The 25,571-nt window shown below is 34.8% G+C and overlaps 2 protein-coding genes across 4 annotated transcripts in view; one reads left to right on the plus strand and one right to left on the minus strand.

Moving 5' to 3' along the window:
- Nucleotides 1–25,571, minus strand: part of LOC123559779 (uncharacterized) — a 309,468-nt gene that overhangs the window by 121,485 nt on the left and 162,412 nt on the right. The gene's annotated exons all lie outside the window — the stretch shown is intronic.
- LOC123536775 (sodium-dependent phosphate transport protein 2B-like) overlaps nucleotides 1–25,571 on the plus strand; it is a 100,712-nt gene that overhangs the window by 61,125 nt on the left and 14,016 nt on the right. For all 3 annotated transcript variants that reach the window (XM_053552257.1, XM_053552259.1, XM_053552258.1), the window contains exon 9: nucleotides 5,326–5,400. In XM_053552257.1, coding sequence (XP_053408232.1) covers nucleotides 5,326–5,393 — 68 coding nt within the window. In that variant the 3' untranslated portion in view covers nucleotides 5,394–5,400. The remainder of the gene's footprint in view (nucleotides 1–5,325; nucleotides 5,401–25,571) is intronic.

Raw genomic sequence — 25,571 nt, forward strand, 5'->3', positions numbered from 1 at the left:
AAATGTCTGAAGTGTCAGAAAAATTGAATGGAGTTGCCGCATCATGGTAGGTTTGTGGAAATCTAAGATGGCGTCAAGTTGGCCGCCAAAAGTATGAAAAAGCACTATTCATCACATTTTAGTCATGATTATATGGAAATTTGAATAATTTTTAATCCTAATGTTCAAAAGCAATAGCAAACACATTTTGCCACCAAATAAAGTCATTTTTCTCAAGTGTTTTTACCTTTATTGAAAAAATTAAAAAATTGTATTCAAAATAATGCGGAAAAATGAATGAAAAACTGATGCTGCTGTATATTTTTACTTCTCATATTTAAGTTTGAGTGATATTTACAGTTTTTTTAGTTTATGGTGTACTTATAATTAGTTTTATTACCACCAAATTGATTTCCCGCTCCATTTTTTTTTTCAGAATCAAAAAAAATTTTGTTTGAAAATCAGCTTCCGCTCACCTCAATTTTTGCAAACTGATTTCAGAATTTCAAAGCAGGCCTTTTTTCACTGTGTAACGACAGGGATTCGCAAAATTTAATACTTTTAATCATAATTGTTCATTAAAACACCAAGAAAAACTGTTTCAGCCTCAGTTTTTGTTTCAACAATTGCAACAGTATGCAAAATTGACGGCCGAAATGAAAGTTAGATTGTGTAAATAAATCTGGGAAAGGTCATTTAATAAGAAGAGTTTTCGCGAGTTATTTTCTTCTCAAGGTGAACGTAATAATTGGTGATAAACTGATAATTAAGAACAAAAGTTTTGCTGCGATCCTTAAAATACATATACATATCAGCAATAATTGAATAGCAGTTAAATAATGTACAAGTGGTATAATTCAGTTCGGACTACACATACAGTGTAACATCATTGATATTTAATTCTGTATAATTATTTACATTCCTTATTATTTTCCATTGAAAACTATGACGTTCATTTTGTATGAACAGCAAAGGCGCAAACGTAACGTCAACACTACTTAGTAATAACGAGACGCTGTTTTGACGACATCCGCGTATAGTCAGGGAGAACGTTTCTTAGATGACGTAACAGTTGTTCCGTCTGTTGAACAGAATGGCCGGGAAGCTGATTTTAATGTTAAATAAAGAAAAGATGTGTGCAGTTCTTATATAATCTTGTTTACAAATGAAAAGTAAATATAATGTATATATAAGAAATGAATTTTTCTTTCGGTGTTCATGCGAAATGAACGAAAGAATTGTTTCAGGTAGCTATTGTTATAATGATTCTATCATCAGTTTGTTGTGATTGCACATTTTCCCATTAGATCTGTTAATCGTAAAAAAGACTCGTATCAAATACAGTTTCTGAATATCCTCACATGGTTAAAACCGCCTCGGTAGCCTAGTGGTAGAGCGTCCGCTTCAAGTGTGGGAGTTCGTGGGTTCGATTCCCGGCCGCGTCATACCAAAGACGTAAAAATGGTACTAGTAGCTTCCTTGCTTGGCGCTCAGCATTAAGAGGATACTGCTAGGACTGGTCAGCCCGGTGTCAGTATAATGTGATTAGGTGGGGTAGTATGCCATGTGACGTTAAACCCGAACACACATACCTCACATGGTTAATGTTGATCAGATTGCCCATCAAAATCATATCGGATTCGAGTGAATTTCATCTTCCGCAATTTTAATACTTTTCGTACACATTCCGTGAATCTATGATGTGCAAACCTTTAAAATACCTTGAGACCAAAAATGGGTAAAACATATGATAGCAAGAGCTGTCCGTAAGACAGCCAGTGTTCGACTATTCAAATCGTTGCCCCAGAATCAGGAATATTATCCTTATGTTAAAATATTTATAAATGTCTATTGAGTTTCAATCCAGTATCTGCATTAGTTTTGGAGATAGTAACTTGCATGTAAACTTTAACTTGAATATTTTTAAGTCCAAAAGGGGGCATAATTTGCCCAAAATACATGTCAGAGTTATGGGACTTGACCCAGTGAGGTTGGTAAATGACCTAGAAAAAGAACAAAATAAGTTTCAAAGCTATATGCCTTTAAATAATAGCCATATCGTGGGCTGAGCGCGAAACTATTATAACTGTATATAAATAATATAAATAAAGAACAAGATACAATAGTTTCGCGCTCAGCCCTCGATATGTACTTGCTTGCAAAACTTTCACCAAGATTTGACGCTACGAAAGACCGGTGGTGACTTCGAACTTCATACTTCACAGTTCAAACTTCACACTTCACACTTCATATATATAATTCTTAATACACATACAAATAATAGGGAAGTCTGAAGTGTGAAATGTGAAGTTTGAAGTGTGAAGTTTGAAGGGTGAAGTCTGAAGTGTGAAGTCTGAAGTTTGAAGTGGGAAGTATGAAGTGTGAAGTCTGGAGTTTGAAGTGTGGAGTCTTTTTCGGGCGTTTTTTATATTTCTAAAACAACCTGGGTTTACCGAGATTTAACATAATGAAGTAGAATAATGATTATGGCTGAGTTACTTCTGAAACCAGGGGCGTAATTTGAATGTATATCGTAGAGTATAAATATACTGTACGAGAAGAAGATATTAAAAAGGTTTTCCTTTATAAGTCCGTTTAAAAGTACTGTCCCTCGGATGGGATAATTTTGAATCCAGTGGCATAATTTGAATACCTTTAATACTAGAAGACCGCTAGGTAATGCCACACACCATATATCTAATTTCTATGCCTTTCTGTTTTACACATGAAGATTTTTATACATACTTTCCTTTCGTTTACTATTGCAACCACATTTCTACATTGAATGAAATTGTTTTAGCAATTTGTATGTGCGTATCATTCCCGTGAGATTGTTTAAAAAAATTATCCCAATAGTTTTTCTCAAGAAAATATTGAACGGACGGACGACAGACAGTGAATTTCCCCTTATTTTTCGAATATCAACAAGTGATATAATCTAAACTCGAAAAATCGTTTATTTTCCTAGAACATTCAAAATGTACACAATCAATAACACTTAAAACTCAAATAAGAAATGGCATACAGTTCGTTTTTGTAAACATTATGTTTGTAAACATAAATATTGCGTTTTGTAAGCTAAATTCAGGGTTCCATATTTTAGTGTGTCTTATATAAGGAAAACGTGAGCTCAAGCTAAAACAAAACATAATCAAAAAGTAGAAAGGTCATTTTGTAAGTAGAGAAATTTTAGTTTGAAAACGTGTAAACACGTATGACCTAGTAATTGAACTGTACATATCTATGGCGATACAAAATAAGCAGATGACGTCAGTCACGTGATGTTTAATCTACGAAGTGCGAAGTGTGAAGTCTGAAGATTGAAGTATGAAGTGTGAAGTCTGAAGTTTGAAGTTTGAAGTTTGAAGTGTGAAGTATGAAATGTGAAGTATGAAGTTCGAAGTCTGAAGTGTGAAGTCTGAAGTTTGAAGTCTGAACTTTGAAGTGTGAAGTACGAAGTTTGAAGTCTGAAGTGTGAAGTATGAAGTGTGAAGTCTGAAGATTGAAGTGTGAAGTGTGAAGTGTGAAGTCTGAAGTCTGAAGTGTGAAGTATGAAGTGTGAAGTTTGAAGTGTGAAGTCACTACCGGTCTTTCGTATGACGCCGATGCCAGGGTGAGTTGAATAGCTAGATTATCCTTTGAATAGTCGAGTTAAAAATTGAAGTCTGTTGTCTGTTTGTGCATTTTTATGACAAATATAGCAAGGGCAATGGAACTACATACATGTGTTTGTGTAATACAATGTGACATTGGTAAGAAACATGCTTTAGAGTTTATTTAGGGTTCAAGCCTCTGACATCCGCACATTTGTCTATTCCAGAAGTTATATAGAGCCAGAGGTATAAGATATTTCATGTTTGTCCTGCTGTTTATCCTCATAACTTGTAAGAAATAAAATATTGTTGACATAACTTTGATTTTAAGGAATGGTATATTACTTCTATCAGCTATGTAAAATGAACAAAATCTTTCGGCGGAGAAGGGGTACGCACATGGAACTTAATTAGGACAAAAGAATCCTAAAGAATTTGAAACTCTCAATCCAAGAAAACATGCACTGAAGGCTATATCTATCTAATAGAAACTGAGCATGGTAATGCATTTATTGTTATGACCTGCAGCATCAAAAGTATGTCTTTCCTTATCTGTCAAAGTTAAACTGCAATATTAGTCATTGAATTTACAAGTGAAGATGATGGATTTCCTGGCATCTTGCAAAATTGCATTTAAAGTTGACAGACACTATAAGATATAGATCATGGGTACCTAATGTACTGGTGAGGTGATTGCAGTGTTTTGCATATATAATGTTATACACTACATTAGAGTAACAACTTCCTTATTCTTATAGTGTGAGATAAAATCCCAGGAGAACCCCTTTGATTATGTGGCTAGGGCACTGGTTTGCCTAGGATACAAACTTAGCCAACATATTAGTTCTATACACTAGAAATATGGTTAAATTGCCAGATTTTCTTGTATCCGCCTGCTGTCCTTTCAGCTTGTTTACATCTCTCAACTTTTGTAAATATTACAATGCAGCGCTTTCTGGTAAACATAAAGATATATTAAGGTCAGGTGTTGAACGGCTGTCATGTATTTTTGATGCTGTTTATTAACCGTCAATATTTAACCATCAATATTTAAGGATCTTTGGTTCTTTCAAGCATTTTTTATATGTTTTGGCAGTGCTTGTTGATTCTTACAACAAGTTTTTTTCTTCTTCGCCCGCTCCAAAAATAGGTGAAATAAAAAATTTTTTTTTTTCGCTTGCTCGTTTGGAAAATTCCGATGACCAAGAAATCGATTTGGTGCGCCTTAGCACTCGGATAGTTGAAATTTTAGATAATATGAGATATTGTCATTGCTGTTATTCTGATGAGCTTTGTTTTATGAAAGAATGTAAAATTAATACTATGCTATCAAATTATATTTCACAACAAAATTTTATAGACTAAGTCAAAAAAGATGTGTACCAGTACTCAGATGACCAAAAGTTTGGATAACATTTAAATCATAACCACATAATGCACAAAACATTAATACTTTTTCCTCTTAACATTTATTCAAATTCTCTAAAAAGCTCCTCAGTGTAGACCTTTCAGTGTTGTTATATTTTCTGGTCATTTGAAATCACGGAGTTCTTTCAATATCTGTGTCACAGAATTCTGCGTACGCCTGCAGGTGCTAGAGAGCGTTAGAGGTTTTATACATTTCATTAATAAAACCAGGAAAAAGAGACTATTATTTTACTTGGTTACGTTCTATGCTTTCGGGAATATTCTAATATATTTTTTTTTTAGAAATTGTATATCTGATATGATTATATCTATAATTCAATTTCAGGGTTGATCAGTATCCTTGCCACACACGCTGTCAAAAGTTTAAATAGTGTGCAGTTCGACCTATTATAATGAAAAGGTATGTAGATTTTTAGCTCACCTGAGCACAAAGTGATCGCTCATCGTCTGGCGTCCGTCCATCTGTCCACACTTTCCTTTAAACAACATCTCTGAAACCATTTGGTGGAAGTTATTGAAACTTGGCCTGGATGTTCCTTGGGTCGTCCTCTTCCAAAATTGTTCAAAGAATTGAATTCCACACAGAACTCTGGTTGCCATTCCGTCCGAGAAAACATTCAGGGTTTAAAAGCTTTCTAACCATACAGAGAACAAGAGAAAACAATAGGTTCATTCAGTGAACAATGTGTTTCGGGGCTAGGAGCCTATAAGCAAACAAAAGAAAATAACAAAAGAAATACCCCAGAAACCTGAAATGATGGAACGTCCATCCGCAATTTTGTGTCCGGTCCATAACTCAGTCATCAATGATGGATTTTCAATATTACTTGGCACAACTGTTCTCCATGATGAAACGATGTCAAGGTCACAATTGGAGGTCAAAGGTCAACAGGCCTTTTAGCTCACCAGAGCACGAAGTGCTCAAGGTGAGCTTTTGTGACCGCCCTGTGTCCGTCGTCCGTCGTCGTCAGTCGTCCGTCGTCGTCGTCAACAATTTGACTGTTAACACTCTAGAGGTCACAATTTTGACTCAATCTTAACGAAACATAGTCAGAATGTTATCCTCAATAAAATCTTGGACGAGTTTGATATTGGGTTATCTGGGTTCAAAAACTAGGTCACCAGATCAAATCAAAGAAAAAGCTTGTAAACACTCTAGAGACCACATTTATTATCCTATCTTCTTGAAACTTGGTCAGAATGTTTATCTTGATGATCTTTAGGCCATGTTCGAATCTGGGTTATGTTGGGTCAAAAACTAGGTCACCTGGTCAAATAAAAGGAAAAGCTTGTCAACACTCTAGAGTCCACATTTAAGAACCTATCTTCATGAAACTTGGTCAGAATGTTTATCTTGATAATTTCTAGGCTGATTTTGAATCTGGGCCATGTCAGGTCAAAAACTAGGTCATTAGGCTAGATCAAAGGAAAATTTTGTTAACACTCTAGATACCACATTATAAGTTTGAAACTCATGAGAATTAGTCAGAATGTTTGTCTTGATGACCTCTATATCAAGTTCGAATCTGGGTCATGTGGGATCAAAAACTAGGTCACCCAGTCAAATTAAGGGAAAAGCTTGTTAACACTCTAGAGGCCACATTTTTGACCCTATCGTCGTGAAACTTGGTGAGAATGTTTATCTTGATGATCTTTAGGCCAAGTTTGAATCTTAATCATGTTGGGTCAGAAACTAGGCCACTAGGCCAGATCAAACGAAAATCTTGTTAACATACTAGAGACCATATTTTAACTTTGAAACTCATGAGAATTGGTCAGAATGTTTGTCTTGATGATTTCTAGATCAAGTTTGAATCTGAGTCAAATGGGGTCAAAAACTAGGTCACCCTGTCAAATTAAAGGAAATGCTTGTTGACACTAGGGGCCACATTTATGATCCTGTCTTCATGAAACTTGGTCAGAATGTTTATCTTGATGACCTCTAGGCCAACTTTGAATCTGGGTCATGTGGATTCAAAAACTAGGTCACCCGTTCAAATCAAAGGAAAAAGTTGTTAATACTCTAAGAGGCCATATTTATCGCCATATCTTCATGAAACTTGGTCCAAATGTTTATCTTGATATTCCTTAGGCCAAGTTTGAATTTGGATCATGTTTGATAAAAAACTAGGGCAATAGGTAAGATCAAAGGAAAATCTTGTTAACACTCCAGGGGCCACATTTTTTATTCAGTCTTCATAAAACTTCGTCAGAATGTTTGGTATTATAAAGTGTTGTATGATTTCGACTTTGGGTCATGTAGGGTCAAAAACTAGATCACTTACTGCCAATTTCAGAATAGCTCGCCGTTTCAGTGTTTGCATCATACCCTTGTAGTCACTGACTGATATCGATTTTCTTATCGTGAGTGGCTAATTTTGTAACCGTCATTTACATTAACTCCGCCCAAGTCGCGAGTCAAGTTATGTGGGTTTTTCCCATTAATTTGTCTTAACAACACATAAATTGCCAGTCATACAATGTATTTATGGTTTTAAAACTTGATGATATTACAGTTTAAGTCGTATCTCAGAATTAGTTTCAAATCAAACATTTTTTACAATCTGTGACTGATTACAATTACGTAAAACTGTCCGGATTAGTGTCGCATTATCTAAAAGTACTTAATTTTTCTGTCAGCGATGATAAAAATCATTAATCCATTATAGCCTCACTACAAATGCAAATTAAGTCAGCGCATAAAGTTTATACATGTAAAATTACACTTGTGTTTTTACCACTTGGTCAGAGATCTAAGTTTACAATAGTAAATCATAGCCCGATTGGCATCACTTTTCATGTCAAAAATGTAAAATATTTAATTTAAACATAAACTCCCTGTTTAAATACGTTACTCAAGCTATAAAGGCAATAAACAGTTCTGTGAGTTTGAGATTCTACCAAATATTGGCTCGAATTAACTGAAATATAGCCGTGGTACATGGGAAGAACCTCTGCAAGAAACGTCCAAATTTCTCAGATAAAGAGATGTGATCGGTAGCAAGGCTCGAACCCGTGCCCTCCCCACCCACCCAATTGACCAAATCAGAGATTACAGTGATTTCAAGTTAGCGACTAACCACTTGACTACGGGGATAGTCACATGATGGATGGATACTACAATTCCTAGTTTAGAAATCACACGTGCACATTATTGCAATAAAGCAGAAGTCAGCATTGACTTAGGGCGACGAGTTAGACTAACAGCTTATTTTTACATCTATTTTTTCCGTTTGACTAAAATGTTCATGACATCACATATACTACATGGTTTCTGTATGCAGTAATAATTTGACGGATTTCTATGAAAAATTTATAATTTTTGATATGGATAACTTTTCCAACGAAATTTCAATCGATGACAATCCTTTGTTTTAATATTTTACACATCACGCGTATATATACAGAACTTACGTGTCTCAAAAGTGGACTCGTTTGAGAGAAAATATCGGTAAAAGTATTTTATCTTTAATTTCATTTAAAACTGTGATAGTAGAATTTGAATTGTAAAAGGCGATCTTGCATAGACTTTATTCACCGTTAAATTGCCTGTCACAAATACTAGAATTTAACGACCGTACCATTTGACAATATAGTCACATGACCTTTTGAAAGTTTAAAATCATAACTATAGTTTTCCTATCATATCTTGTCCAACTTCGACAATTCTGGGCGTCGAACTTTGAAAAATCGAAATACATGTAGCATTTAGACACCAGACCCAGATAGACGCATAATTATACTAGTAGTGACCTCATCACATTGTATTTTACCGACAATCGGATTATATCTCATCATTATGTAGCTTTTTACCATGTTGGAAAGGAAATACGTATTAGTTAAAACATAATTGAGCCGCACCATGAGAAAACCAAAATAGTGCGTTTGCGACCAGCATGAATCCAGATCAACCTGCGCATCGGTGCACTCTGCTCATGATTCTTACTGTTCGCTAATAGTTACTCTAATTGCAATTGGCGTTGAAAGCGAACAGCATAGATCCTGACCAGACTACAGACGCACTATGTTGGTTTTCTCATGTCGCGGCTCATATTTTTTTGTATAAGTAAATGTTTCCGTTGTCATTTAAACAATGAGATTTAATAATGATAGGTTCTTCGTGACATTTAATTTGACGGAGTGTATATATTTCAATATAAATTAACGGATATCTAAGCTTGTGAAATGTAAATTTTTATTACTACGTCGTGTGTTTCTGGGAGTGACTGATGAGCCCCGTTAGGCTAGGTTTCGTAATTGTATATTCAAACAGTCTTTTGATTTGCTGGGCCTTTTTGTGTTTTCATCGTTCTCAACAGCATGTATTAAAAAAGAACATATTATATTTTTCCAAAATACCTTGCACAAATATGAACTTCCGCTTTAACATGACACTGTTATCTTACGTTCAAATTAATTAGATATTGAAAATTTATCATCTAAACTAACATTATGAGACCTTGAGAAACACTCAAGGGTCCACAGGACCTCCCTCAACAGTCACTCACTCTTGAGAGTTGGCTCGACTGTCACTCACCTTTATGAATACAAATAGAAACTTTCCTGAGTAAAGACGTGGCCGTTAGGCAATTTATTTGAGTGTACTCAATGAGTGGTGTTGGAGTATTGTATGTATCCTTGATAACCCCAGGGGTGTTGAAAGATATCCGTCATAAAATTACCTTGGGGCTATATTGCAACCTGTATTTGAAAGTAAATGGTGTCGATTGTAAAGATGTCAACTGCTACTAATCAAAGTTTATTAATAGTCATTAAATTTACAAATGATTGAAGTGAAAGAACTAGGAAAACAAATGATGAATTGTTTATGTTGGACTATATAAGGAGAGTTGTCATTCTACAATTTCGATACTTGAGCTGTGCTTATCATTATGTAATACATTTGGAATGAACATTGAAAATGTTGACACATGATTAGATTGAAAGAGACATAGATCTAGTTTTTAACAGACAGAAAACTTTTTACACAAAACTTTGTTTTTTAACGATATAGTGACACTGCTACAGGTATAATTGTAAAGAAATATTGTTAAAGTATAATACACAATACGAGACTGTACCTACTCAATACATCACAGTGTTTGTTGTTACTTCTCCGAATGATTTGGTTTGAAAGAATCGAACTAAGAAATAATAAGTTTTGTTGTATTTCGTTTAGAGTCCATCAGTGTCAATCCTCAGACAGTTCAAATCTTTAATCTAAATAATTTTATGTGTATATGCTGCGGACGTGTCATGCACAAGTATGTACGCATTATGCAGGATTATCTTGAAATAAATTCCCGCAATATTTTACTTTTGTACCTAACCCTTTACATCGTTTTTTGTACATTTTAAACCACTGCGATCGATAGAAATACACTTTTGGGCGGAGCAAACTACACGCGTGATCCTCTCACTGATAACTAGAGTGACAGCTACGTCATTTACTACATACGTTTGATGTAAACGCCCATTCGGCGAGCTTTTCTGAAATTGGCAGTACTAAAACCAAAGGATAAGCTTGTTTATACTCTAGAAGCCACTTTTTTGCTCAAGTCTTCACAAAACTTTGTCAGAATGTTTGCTTTTATGAAATCATCGACGACTTTTATTTTGGGTCATTTGGGGTCAAAAGCTAGATCAAAAGGTCAGATGAAAGAAAATGCTTGTTTACACTCAGGTCACATTTTTAATCCAATCTTAGTGAATATTGGTCAAAATATTTGTCTCCATAAAATTTCGGACAGGTAAAAGATTAGGTCTGGTTGGGTAAAAACTAGGTTATTAGGCCAAATCCAAGAAAAAACCACTAGAGGCCACATTTTTGCTCCAATCATAATGAAACTTGGTCGGAATGTTTATCTCCTTAAAAACTACGAAAAGTTGGAAACTGGGTCATATGGTGTCCAAATCTGGCGGAAAAATGGTCAATATACGGGAGTGTACGGTCCCGTATATTTCGAAAATACGGGCGTATACGGGATGTATAATACAAATATACGGACCTAATATACGATCCCGTATTCGGAACATCTAGTATACGGGAAGTCCGTATACTTGTCATGCATATACGGGATCCCGTATACGCCGAATATACATAAATGTATATTTCCCGTATATATGCAATATACGAACTTTCCTAAAAAATCCCTAGAAATGGTGTTTATTCGTGTCCTGCTTTAACATAAGTTTCATTTTCATGTATTCGAAGGGTCTTGAGACTTTTTTTCCCGTATACTTTCCGTATTTTAGAATATACGGAACACGTATACGAGCCTGTATATTCCGAATATACGTAGTATACGGATCCCGTATTTTTGTCATATACGGACTATGATTGCATCTAATATACGGGGCATATACGGACTTGTATTTTCTAATATACGGGCTTCGGATTTTTTCCGTATACGCATGATATACGTAGTATACGGATCCCGTATTTTTGTCATATACGGACTGTGATTGCATCTAATATACGGGGCATATACGGACTTGTATTTTCTAATATACGGGCTTCGGATTTTTTCCGTATACGGATCCCGTACTTTTGTCATATACGGGGCATATACGAAACTGTACTTTTTGATATACGTGCTACGGACTAGTCCCGTATATGCATGGTATACGCAATATACGGATCCCGTACTTGTGTTATATACGGGGAAAATACGAAACTGTATTTTTTATTATACGGGCTACGGACTAGTCCCGTATATGCAGGGTATACGCAATTACGGATCCCGTACTTGTGTCATATACGGAATGTATTTGCATCTGATATAAGGGGATATACGAACCTGTCTTTTGATATACGGGCCAGGTTTTTCCCCGTTTATGCAAGATATGCAGATTTATACAGTTCCATATTTATGTCACATTTAGACTGATTTGGTTTTCGTATTCGGGGAATTCACGGACCAGTATTTCTAAAAGATCCCTTTACCAGACTTTTCCCGTATATGCATGTATAGTTACAAATCCCGTATTTTTCTTTTATGTAAACTGTTTTTGTATATGGGCACACACTAAAAGATGACAAAATGAATGTCGGTGATACCTACAGCAGAATACGGTATGTTAGAAAAAAGCAAGACAAAGACAGGGTATGAGAAAAAATCATATGTTATTAATTGGAGACATGTCAGATTAAACAAACATTTTATTCAACTTAAATACTTTTTAAATCGTTTTCAAACGGTTATGAATCTTTTTCATTTCTTGTCCAAAGAAATAAGCAAAATTTAAAAAATGTGAGAAATTTCAATAACATCAAGCATTTCTTTATATTATTATATGTTCATTTCTGATTGAAAAACTAGCAATTCGCACTTTTAAATTTCTGCGCGGTTGACTCAACAAATCAGTTGAGTATCACTTCTTTTACTATTGTCGGGTACTTTTTTCGTTATTCCCATGAATGCTGATTACCGCTTAGGCTTTTCGATTTGCCGTCTTCTAAAAAGAGCAGTACACCCCTCCTAATGTCCGAAGATGTACTTTAAAAAGACCATGTTGGTTCTGTACTGGAACACGATATGTAAGCAGGTTATAAATGATGAACCACATGGAAATATTCAGTTTTCCTGATCTCATAAGTATAAGCTTTTATCTGTTGTTACGATGTCACTGAGAAACGAATGGCTCATCCGGTGCTGTGTCGGTCTGCATTGTTGATCAAACTAGTAGAAACTTCACACATAAGTATTCTCTATCGTGAAAATAAATAGTCGTCCCGTTTTCTGATTCCAGTAAACAACTCTTGTGTCAACCTGGAATAAAAAAAAAAATGCACGCTTTAAAAAGTTATAAAAAATGGACTTTGCAATTCATGGATACTGATAATTATATCTATTAAATGATGTGAAAATTATGCGAATAAAATGACATGTGGTCGCGCCGGGAAACGAACCCTGACCGCAGCGGCAATAAAGAAGTTTTCCACTGTCTTTACCAATTATAACGCAAGGGAGGGTTTAGTGTTTAATGCGCGTTAAATATACAATTTTATCGTAAAAATTAGTTAAAACATCTAATTCTCATGTGTTTCCGCAACATTATAGTCTGCCCAGTATACGTAGCAAAATTTATACACCATTAATATCCATATATCAAAAAAAATATAATGCCGTGCCATGAGAAAACCAACATAGTGGGTTTGCGACCAGCATGGATCGGACCAGCCTGCGGCATCCGTGCGGTTGGTCAGGAGCCATGCTGTTCGCTTTCAAAGCCTATTGAAATTAGAAAAACTGTTAGCGAACCAGCATGGACCCTGAGCAGACTGCGCGGATGCGCAGGTTGGTCTCGATCCATGCTGGTCGAAAACTAAGACTATGTTGGTTTTTCATGGCACGGCTCAATTATATATTTTTTTCTGTTCTTGTCGGACGATCTGGGGGCCAGTCCCTTTTTTTAGTATTGTTTAAACATTGCGTTATTTCTTAAATTTATTTTAACCCCAAGTTTGCATACAGTTACACTAAAAATAAGATAATTTAATTGTGTCAAATGTTTAATCACCCTTTAAATTTCATTGTGTATTACAATATTGCCTGGGGAAAAGAAATATCCGGTTAGTGTTGTTTCAAGCTGGTCATAAAATATGATAACCCACTTACTACAAGTGTAGGTACTTTAAATTTTATGGTTTTAGGGTTTAACCTGTTAAGTACATCATTTTGCGCCCTGCTGAAAAAAAAGACGTTTGTGTCATATTTAAAGATTTACAGCTGTAAAATGGCGTAAAACAGAGAACTGAAAAAATACCAGTCAATCGGAAATATCGTCAACTTTAATTTGTTAAAATGTAAAAATGGTCCGTTGAAAATCGATTGAAAATAACAGACTAAGCTCAGCAATTACTTATTGTTTGTACATGTATGGTCCTGAAAGTAAATGTTTGTTTTAGATGTAAAATATGTAACGATTTTAAATATGTTAGATACCATATTCATATTACTAAATATTACTTTTATTTTGACAATAAATAAAGTATTATATACATATTCGATTTTTCCGCATTTCACTTTAATATTAATTTAAACTTCATTCAAGTACATCGTTAGTAAACCGTTTGCCTGAAATTGCATCAGATAAAAAATATAATGACCAAGCAAATTGTTATCGATTCACCCCCCCCCACCCCCGTGTTACAACAACAACACTTGTACGGAAATCGACAAATTGGATTATTTTTTTCTCCGCTTTATCGGTTTAAAGATGTTACTAAAAATTGGTAATGCAAAAGATCTATAGTATGTATGTATTTTAGGTCACTATAAAATTCTTATAACTTTCAGATTAATAATCAAATTTCTACATAATATAAAATTGTTATTATTATCAACCTTTTTTTATATAATACTTTGAAAAAAAAATATACGCATGACAACCGCTTACATAGACTTAAAAAGTCTGTAGAGATAAAATTAATCTGTAATAGTTTAATTTCTTCATACTGACACTGATATTTCGCAGAGAAAAACATTTTCTCTCTAGACAGAGGCAAGAGAGGTTGTATTTTTTTTGCAAAAGTGCCATCTAGAAAAAAGCGTTTATTTTGTCAAAATTACCGATACCCATTTTCTAAAATAAAAGATTGTAATTATTAATTTTATTAATGCTTTTCCGAGATTCCATTTTTAAATTTCGAATGAATGAACGTGCGTGCCGCCTTATTCATTCTTAAAGCTAGCCTCGGCTACGTAGCTTCTACGAAATAAAACTTCTATCTGGAGTTGTTTTGTCCTTTCAACTTTAATCTCGTTTAACCCCAATGGTTTTCATCAAATGATTTTTGCACGATATTTTTTTTTTTCAAACACTTGCAACATCAACATTTGGTGACTGAATCCTTGTAGACTATCGGATGAAAGAATGAATGAAATAATAGTTAAATGATTAGTTGTGAAGAAATGATCAATCGAATGAATGAATGAATGAACTACTTAACGGCTATTCTGGGAAATTTTTTTTTTATATTAAGATTACAAAATTAAACTGACCTTTTTGACGCTTCTGAATTTGTTAAAGCAATTTAAAAAGCAACCCCTGTTTCCGATTAATGAATATAATTCATGGTCTGGTTTGTACAAAACAAATCAGTTTATTTAAAAATTTAAAATATAAATCAAATAAGTACTTACTCGTGACTTCCTTTCCCTCTGAAATATGCAATACAGATTATCGCGTGCGGTCACTTGAGCCGATGTTATCGCTCCGGGGTATATGAACGCGCGAAACGTGACGAAACGTGTTCTCAACTGATTGGATACCTAATATCTATGCATTAAAGATCCCAATTTTAAATTTTCGCTAATTTGTGTTTAAATTTGGGATTCATCGAGTTTTTGATATTGTCAATTTGCAGGTAGAAAAAGTTAGAAATTGTCAGACTGGGTTACCAGGCTTAGGGTACATGGGCTTCTATCTGATTTAGTTAATATGCATACAATTATTATCAATTTTAAAGTTACAGTAAAACTGTTCGGCAGAAAAAATTTTACGTAGTTTATTTTCGTGGAGATGGGTTATTCAGTGTAAATGCTTATATCATTTGATTTAATGAAAAGACAATCTTAATCTTGCCAATATTTTTCGAGCGTTTTCGTTAATTTTTAAGCAATTTTGTATTTTATACAGTCAATCATGGTCACGCCATCCACGTTACCCCGGTTTCATTTCTTTAAAGTAAAGTAATGTGATGTTATCGCTACCTGTTTTATCTTTATAAATTTATTTTTCTCTTAAAGTATTTATTTTTTAGTACGCTTGGACTGGTAATGTGTCTTTCTTTTTGTCTAGAATTTTTTTAAATAATTGATATTTTTACAACGGGTGAATACGATAACTTTTTAAAAAATGGACCATTAAATATCACGGTGCGTTTGACAAATAAGTGGAAAGTTTGCAAATAAATTTAGGGGAAAAGGTATGGCCAAAACTCGAAAACCCCCTACCCTGATATTGGCAGCTTAAACGCTTTGCCGCCCAGCTACCTGCACAAGCGTATAATATCAACTAAGAAAATTTTACATGTATATGTAATATTTGTATCGCTATTTATGTTTGGACATTGAAAATGAATTTATGGAAATATACGAAAATTCCATGTGCTTAGGTCAAAACTAAAGGACCCTACATCCACGAGAAATAAAATTTGTATGCCACAGTGTATACTACAGTGAATAGGGGGACATAGGAAAATTTTATTATCACGTGCACACGGTTAGCACCACATTCGCACATGTTAGAACCCCGTGCGAATGTGTTGATAACACGTGCGCACGTAATAACTATCTTAGCTAACACGTTGCTTGTGATAGCTATCACGTTCGCAGTTGTTTAGCTGACACGTCGAACGTGAAATATTACCAACGAAAACTAATCGAGATATCAGCCTTTTTTCAAAACAAGAAACACTTACTTCGTAAATTACAGCTAACGATAAATAACACTTCCTTATGAAAGACATCCATTTAGAAAAAATTTCAGATCTTCACGCTTTTTCATTGATCAGCTAACACGTGGGGCACGTGTTAGTTATCACATGGGCAATGGTAGTATAAACGTGCTGTCACTTGCGCAGTGATAGTTTTTCACCCGCACACGTGTGAATTACCACATACGCACGTGGTAGCTAACACGTGCGCCCCAGAAAAAGTAAAATATTTCATATGAAAGGCGTTTGTTCGAATCTTTGGGGCGCAGACACATTATATCGATTATTTTTCGTCTGTAAAAATATGAATTGATTTCATAAGTAAAGTACATTACATGTCTTTTTACTTTTTCAGTACAAAATAAAAAATGGATTAGTTCCTCTTTTTTTCTATAAATATTTGCATTGTATGCACAAGCGTTGGAAATGTACAGAAAAAAAAGTTAATTTATGCTTGCATTAGATTTTTACAATGGCGATGATCAAAAGGATGTATTTATCACTACAAATAAATAGGGATGAATTGATTAATCCTTTCTTTTCTCAATCGGCTATTTAGATTTAAAAGTTAAAATAAATCGGGAACGCGCTAGATGAAATGGTGGATTCATTCATGTTTAATTTTAAAATTTTTACCTGTTTTGGTCCGTGAATGCTTTTTTCAGTTCATGTCATATTAGTATTAAACATTTCTTTCTTTCAATATTGGCATTCATTCTACATACACGTACAAGTTCGAAAACATGCAAAACGTTTGACCTTTGAAATGGCCGGGGGAATTAATTTTTACTACACATATTTATTGCATCCCGTATTTTGAAATATATAAGTTATTTAAACCCCGTATTCCGCATATACGGGAAATATACGGAATTGTATACCAAGCATATACGGACTATACGTCCCGATTTTCGAAATAGACAAAAATTTTTTAAATCCCGTATTTCCGGCATAACGGGAAATATACGGAGGTTTTATTTCAAAGAATTTTACGGGAAATTTAATCCCTGTATTTTCAAAATATACAAAAATATACAATACCCGTATATCCCGAATATACGGGAAATATACGGAGTTGTATACAAAGAATATACGGGAAATATAAGTCCCGTATTTTTAAAATATACAAAGTATTTAAATCCCGATTTTTGGCTATACGGGAAATATACGGAGTTGTACACCAAGCATATACGGGACATATACGTGCCGTATTTTCGAAAAATACAAATTATTTAAATCCCGTATTTCCGGCATATACGGGAAATAACGGAGTTGTATACGAAGAATACACGGGAAATTTAATCCCTGTATTTTCGAAAATACAAACGATACATATCCCGTATATCCAGAATATACGGGAAATATACGGGGTTGTATATGGAACATATACGGGAAATATACGTCCCGTATTTTCGTAATATACGGATTTATGTATTCCCGTACACCAGACATATACGGGAATATACGGTGTTGTATACGATCAGAATAACCCTTTTTAGAATTTCCCGTATTTCAATAATATACGGGGTATCGTATACTAAGAATTCCGTATTTCATAGTATACGGAAATCCGTATTTTATTAGTATACGGACTTTTAAATATACAAGCCCCGTACACGCCCGTATTTTAGTTTTCCCGTATTTCTTCCCGTATATGGGTAATATACGGGATCCCGTACACTCCCGTATATTAACTCTTTTTTCGCAGTATATGGGTCACTATGTCAAACATAGATATGGTGTATTACTCTTGTGAGCGTCCTAGAGCCATCATGGCCCTCTTGTTTCCTGTCCGGCTCACAACTCTGCTATCCACAAAGGGATTTTAATATTACTTGGCACAAATGTACCTCATAATCAGACGATGTGTCGTGCACAACTTTCAGACCCCTAGCTCAAAGCTCAAGGTCACACTTGGCAGTCAAATGTTAACATGGCATGAATAGGGTCTGTTTCGTATCCGGTCCATAAGGGATTTTAATATCACTTGGCACAAATGTTCCCCATGATGAGACGATGTGTCATGCGCAAATCAATCTGGACCCCTGGCTAAACTAAAAGGTCAAGGTCACAATTTGGGGTCAAAGGTCAGTAGGGCTTTTTTCCTTCCTGTCCATAACTCTGCCATCCAAGAAGGGATTTTATTATTACTTGGCATAAATGTTCCACATGATGAGACAACTTGTCATGCAGAAAAGCTGGACCCTAGCTCAAAGGTCAAGATCACAATTGGTGGTCAAATGTCAATAGGTGTTTTTCCTGTTCATTCTAGAACTTTGTCATGGATCAAGAAATTGCAATATTACTTGGCATAAATGCTACCCATGATGAGTCAGCGTGTTATGCGCAACACCCAGAACCCTAGCTTAAACGTCAAGGTCACACTTGTGTGCAGTCTATAACTTTGTTTTACAAAACAGGATTTATTTACTATCAGTTTGTGTTAATATTCCCCTGGATGAGAACGTGTCATATGCAAATCCCGGGCCCTTAGCTGCAAGTTCAAGGTCACATTTTGAAGTTAAAAGCCAAAGGGGCTTTTTAGGGGCTTTTTTCCCTGTCCAGTCTGTAACTCAACAATCCTAAACAGGATTTTAATATTACTTGGTGCAAATGGTCACCACTATGAGGTGGAGTGTCATGCGCAAGAACCAGGTTCCTAGGTCTAAGGTCAAGGTCACACGTAGAGGCCAAAGGTCAGATACAAGAATGATTTTGTCTTGAGCATTTCTTCTTCTTGCATTGAGGGATTTTGATATAACTTGGCACAAATGTTCACCACCAGACAGATTGTCATGCGCAAGAACCAGGTCCCTTTGTCCAAAGTCAAGGTCACACTTACTAGGTCAAATGTCAGATTTAAAACTTTACTTTAATCACAGCGTTTCTCCTTCATGATGGATGGATTTTTGATGTAACTTGGCACATATGCTCAACACCATGAGGCAGCCTTGTTTTTAGAATTACTTCCCTTTGTTGTTACTATAAAAAGATTATATTGTAACATATTTATTACTGGCCGTAGGGAAAAATCGAGACCACATTTCTGTGGTACAACATGCATGTTATATCCAATTTTTATACGCCCGTTTGAAAAACGGGACATATTATGGGAACGCCCCTGGTGGGCGTGCGATCGGCTTTCACAGACTTTGTCCGGAGCATATCTTCTTCATGCATGGAGGGATTTTGTTGAAACTCGGCACAATTGTTCACCATCATGAGACGGAGTGTCATATGCAAGAACCAGGTCCCTAGGTCTAAGGTCAAGGTCACACTTAGAGGTGAAAGGTCAAATTCAAGAATAACTTTGTCCGGAGAATATCTTCTTCATGCATGGAGGGATTTTGATATAACTTGGCACATTTGTTCACCATTATGAGACGGATTGTCATGCGCAAGAACCAGGTCCCTAGTTCTAAGGTCAAGTCACAGAGGTCAAAGGATACAAGAATGAAAATTTTGTCCGGAGCATTTCTTCTTCATGCATGGGGCGATTTTGATGTAACTTGACACAAATGTTCACCACCACAAGACGGAGTGTCGTGCGCAAGAACCAAGTCCCTAGGTCTAAGGTCAAGGTCAGACTTAGAGGCCAAAGGTCAGATACAAGAATGACTTTGCCCGTAGCATTTCTTCTTCATGCATGGAGGGATTTTGATGTAACTTGGCACAATTGTACACCATCATGAGACGGAGTGTTATGCGCAGGTTCCCTTCTTTAGAATTACTTCCCTTTGTTGTTCCTATATATAGCTTATTTTGTAATTTTTTCATAACTAGTCATAGGGAAAAATCGAGACATGGCCAACATTCCAATACACTGACCAGTAGTTTCGGCAAAAGTAGTCTCCCTTGAATATACACGGATCGCGGACCCGATAACGTTTATCGATAAGCAGTTTTACTATAGATTTGTATAGGAAAATATATTTCAAACATTAAAAAAGTATTTTTATCGTTATTTAACAAAATTTTATAACCTCGTGAAGTAATCTTCATTTTTTGCCCTTTATTTCAATATATTTTTTATCGATGTGATACAAAAACTTATTGCTTCCATTTTTGTTTGAAGTTGATGGCTATGGTTTCTATGTATTTCTATATAGAAATTTTGAAAAGATCGGTTATGTCAGGTTTTAAAAGGCTATAAAAACCTTTTCTATCAAAATGACATTATTTTATAACCTCGTGAAGTATTCTCCATTGTCTGAACATTATCTGGGTATTTTTTATTTTAAAATTGAATTATGACAAATTGCTTCCATTTTAATTTGAAAATGAAGTAATCGCAATCTTGAGCACGCTTTTCACAAATATTTACTTGACGGTACGACGGCACAAGGCAATGCATATCTGTTCGAGCATTTTATTTATTTATTTATTTATTATGATTAAAAGTAAAACTTTTTTGAATTGGCAAACTTTAAGCCACATCTTTAATTGGAAATAAATTGGTCTTAAAATGTCCGCATTAAATTAAAAAGGCAATTAGAATTAATTCTATGTAATTGCTTTACAAACTGTATGCCGGTATAATTTTTGACGATATTACAATAAACTGTTCAATAATTGAAACATTTCGCGAAAATTTTGTTATGTATGGGCCTAAAATATTACAAACAACCATGGCTTCTTTACGTTCACTGATCACTGCGTGAACGTAAAAGTATAAATTACAAATTAATGAATGATGGTCATGTTAACTGTGGCGATAATTTGATTTATTTACCCGTGCGTACATTTCAGTAGAAGATGAAAAAATGTACACTTTACGAAACTTATTATTCAAATTGAAAAAAAAAAAAGTATATATTTATCAAATACAATAATCACTTTCACCGGTATATGACCTTTTTCATTATCATGATATTGGCAGAAATCTTTTATGAAAACAAAGACATTTTTATAACTATATTATTATTCTACATTCCATAAAGAAAAATTAATTCCTACTCCACAAATCTTCATGGTCCACGGGGACCCCTGTTGTGCAAAATTGCCGATCAATTAGCGACTATTACATAATCGCTGATAATCAGCAGATAAGACGGGGGTTTTAGATTGGTTTATCGAGTAGAATGTTTTATGGTCTTACTGCGAATATTGTGAAAAAGTGAAGTTTTATTGTAATACAATAATTTTTAATAGCAAATAGATACTTTAGGTTAATTGTAAAATGTAAGATAGTTTGTGTTTTAGACAATTATAAAATGTGTTGTTGTTTTTTTTTAAACAAATGTATGTATAATGTAAATGTGCACAAAGATGACTCAAATGAAATGTTGAACTTATATAGTAGTGGATCTAGGCATTTAAAAACACACATGACACTAGAAATTGCCAAAATTTATATATGTGCTTAATTCAGTTTAGGTTGTATTGTCCAGCTGTTCGAAACTATTCTGAAAAAAACTGCTTAACCGTCACCTAAATTTCTTTTATAATTTTCTACACCCATCTAAAATTTTATGCAAAAAAGTATAATAAGTAAAAAAAGTACATCTATGATCAATTTGCCGATAAATAATTTAATAAATAAATATCTGTTTTAAGAAGATATATATGGCAGAACATCTCTACTGTATGTCTCAGTTGATGATTTTTATTACAGACGTATTTTGGTGGTAATTAGCATAGCCTGGGGTGTTTAACTTGTCTCCATCCGGTGTATTCGCAAAGGTCCATAAAACATCACGCGTAAAACACTTACAGTCAATATGCAGTAATTGTCAAAATCGAAATTTTCAGGGCGATAATTTAAAATAAAAATAACTCGAGAACATAATTTTACAACATCACGTTTCACAGCAAAAAGAGGAAATGCTTTCAAAAAGGATTTGAAAGAAAAGGAATCGTTTTGTGTGATGTTTTATGTATATCCTTTACCAGTGAAAGTGGCATTTTTTATTTTTATATTTTTGGTCCATGCATTCAACGAAATTATAACTTCACTCAGCATATACAGGACAGAAAATCAACATTACATACGCATGATAAACAAGTATTTTTACTGTAAAATCGTACATTTTACTTATTGTTTAATATAATATAATTATTTATAACTCGTGGAACAATGTCGGTATCTAGCAAAGTCCATAAAATACAATTAATTACAGTAGCTTAAAGATGTGTTATTCTGCTTTAATTTGCATACTTCAATAATTCTGTCTAACCAAGATGCGTTACTCGAAAATGTAGAGCCGATTTTACCTATAAATGCCGAACAGCAGGTTTATCGATATTTTAGTGTAAAGGGAAACAACTATAACGGCGCACAAGGCAAAAAATCAATACCGACAAGAGTTGCGGTTCTCGTATATTTCACGCTCAAAGTTGGGGATGATACTTTTCCGTAGTACAACATGCATGTTACATCCAATTTTGAGATGTTTTTCGACCTATCTGTACCTGGTATGGGTTTTGTGTGGGCTTAAAATTATTATTATTTTTTTTTTTTTTGCTTTTTTTTTAAATTATCTTCCCTTAGTTGTTACTATAAATAACTTATATTTTAACATTTTTTATAATTGACCGTAGGGAAAAACCAAGACCACTTTTCTGTGGTACAACATAGATGTTACTTTCAATGTTTAGGGTGATTTTAAGGTATCTCTACCTGGTAAGCAGTTTTTTGTGGACTTAGAAAAACAAAAGAATTACAATAATTACTAAACAACCACAAAATTAAAATTCCATTTGCAAATACCGGTGCTATTTGATAACAATGAGCTGAAATCAATGAGCAGTTCACTAACTTGATAAGACAACTCAAACAAACCAATTCTACAGCTAAAGTGGCTATTTCATCTATACTTCCAAAGAAAACAGACATAATATCAGCTGAAAAAATCAAAAAATCAAATGAACAACTGAAGCAATTATGTGACCAGCATGGTTTCATTTTCATTGACCACACCAGTTTCTTTATGAAAGACAATTCTGTGAATAAAGCTTTATTCTCCAGTGAAGTGCATCTCAATGATCATGGAGCTGCAGTTTTTGTAAAAAACATTAAAGCCACCATACGAAAAATACTCAACATCAGTGTCAGCCAAAGGAAACAGCCACAAACTGGAAATTTTCAAAAGGCCAGCCAACAGCACAGAACACCATGGCGGCCACATCAGTGGAAGAACAAAGGTTCCAGGCAAAAGTATCATCAGATTCACAATCGGGCAGCAATGTGGAATCAGTTGCCATGGATTTACACGAGTCCACCCATGTACTAAGTGAAAGTACAGTTTATGACATGGAAACAATACGACAGACATACCAAAATACACAAAACAGCCAGACTAACAATTTGAAAAAGGATACCTGGTTCAACAAGCGGGGAATTAAAATAATGCATTTAAACATTCATTTTCTTTCACCAAAATTCGATGAAGTGAAAATTTTACTAAGTGAACATAGTGAATTAGATATTATCTGTTTCTGTGAAACCTTTTTAAAAGTCATAACATCATATCCTACAGACAACTCAAAATTTTTAAACAAGACTCGTTTCTAAATGATTTACAATGCCAGCCATGGGGTACAATAGACATTTTTGATGATCCGAGTTATGCCCTTGACTATATTACAGATTTATTTCTAAAGCCGCTGGACTACCATGCCCCAACAAAAAAGAAACGTGTCAAACACTCTAATCAACCTAACTGGTGTACTAAGGAAATTTATTTAACCATCAAACAAAGAGATCATTTTAAACGCATAGGTAACAAGAGCTCGTAGAACACGAAATGCACCCCTTGATGCATTCAGTAATTGCACATGGTACAGAAATTATTTGGTCACTGTACACAAAAGTTATACTGTTCTTGGTCAAAGCGACCTTGACCTTTGACCTATTGACCTCAAAATCAATAGGGGTCATCTGTAGGTCATGATAAACTTTCCTAGTAAGTTTCTTGATCATAGACCCAAGCATTCTCAAGTCATTGTCTGGAAACTGTTTCAGGTCACTGTGACCTTGACCTTTGACCTATTGAACTCAAAATAATAAGGGTCACCTGCTGGTCATGTTCAACCTTCCTTTTAAATTTTGTTTTCCTAGGCCCAAGCGTTCTCAAGTTATCATCTGGAAACTGTTTTACTGTTCTGGGTCACTTCGTCCTTGACCTTTGGCCTACTGATCTTAAAGTCAATAGGGGTCATTTGCTGGTCATGACCAAACCTCCTATCAACTTTTCCGATCCTAGACCCCAGCGTTCTTGAGTTATCATCCGGAAACCGTTTAACTGTTTTGCGTCACTGTGACCTTGACCTTTGACGTACTGGCCTTAAAATCAATAGGTGTCATTTGCGGGTCATGATCAACCTTCCTATCAACTTTCATGATCCTAGGCTTACGCCTTCTCGAGTTATCATCCGGAAACCGTTTAACTGTTCTGGGCCACTGTGATCTTGACCTTTGATTTACTGACCTCAAAATCAATAGAAGTCATCTGCTAGTCATGACCAACCTTTCTGTCAACTTTTATGATCCTAGACCCAAGCGTTCTTGAGTTATCATCCAGAAACCGTTTAACTGTTCTGTGTCACTGTGACCTTGACCTTTGACTTACTGACCTCAAAATCAATAGGGGTCATCTGCTGGTTATGACTATTCTTAGGCCCAAGCCCAAAAAAGTCCTTCTACACGGATACAATTAATAAAAAACACAATAAAGATGCAAAATTACTGTGGAAAAACCTAAAAGATCTTACTGGAGACTCTTCCAAGTACCAAACCAATTTTATCAATGATGAATCTGGAAGCCCAATACTTGATCCAGAAACTACAGCAAATACTTTCAACAACTTCTTTCTTAATGTATTTCAGCCTGTTGAACAGAATTTAAATCAAAATGTAAACTGTAGTCCACAAACTAATACTTCTAGCAATGAATATGACATACCACCAATTACACAAAAATTTGTTGAAACTCAATTCACGGCCTGTAAACACTGGCTCGTCCTCTTTGAGGAGATGAGTTGAAAAAAGAGCCAATGATACTTCCGAGGAGGCGCTAATGACCGGAACTTTATGCAGAATGTAAACAAAGAAGAAGGGTGAGTTGATTGTTTCCTTTCTCAAATAAATTTAAGGCCCTATTTCAAAAAATAGCCAATGTAGTTCCACT

This window comes from Mercenaria mercenaria, chromosome 10 (assembly GCF_021730395.1).
Source record: "Mercenaria mercenaria strain notata chromosome 10, MADL_Memer_1, whole genome shotgun sequence".
NCBI lineage: Eukaryota > Metazoa > Mollusca > Bivalvia > Venerida > Veneridae > Mercenaria > Mercenaria mercenaria.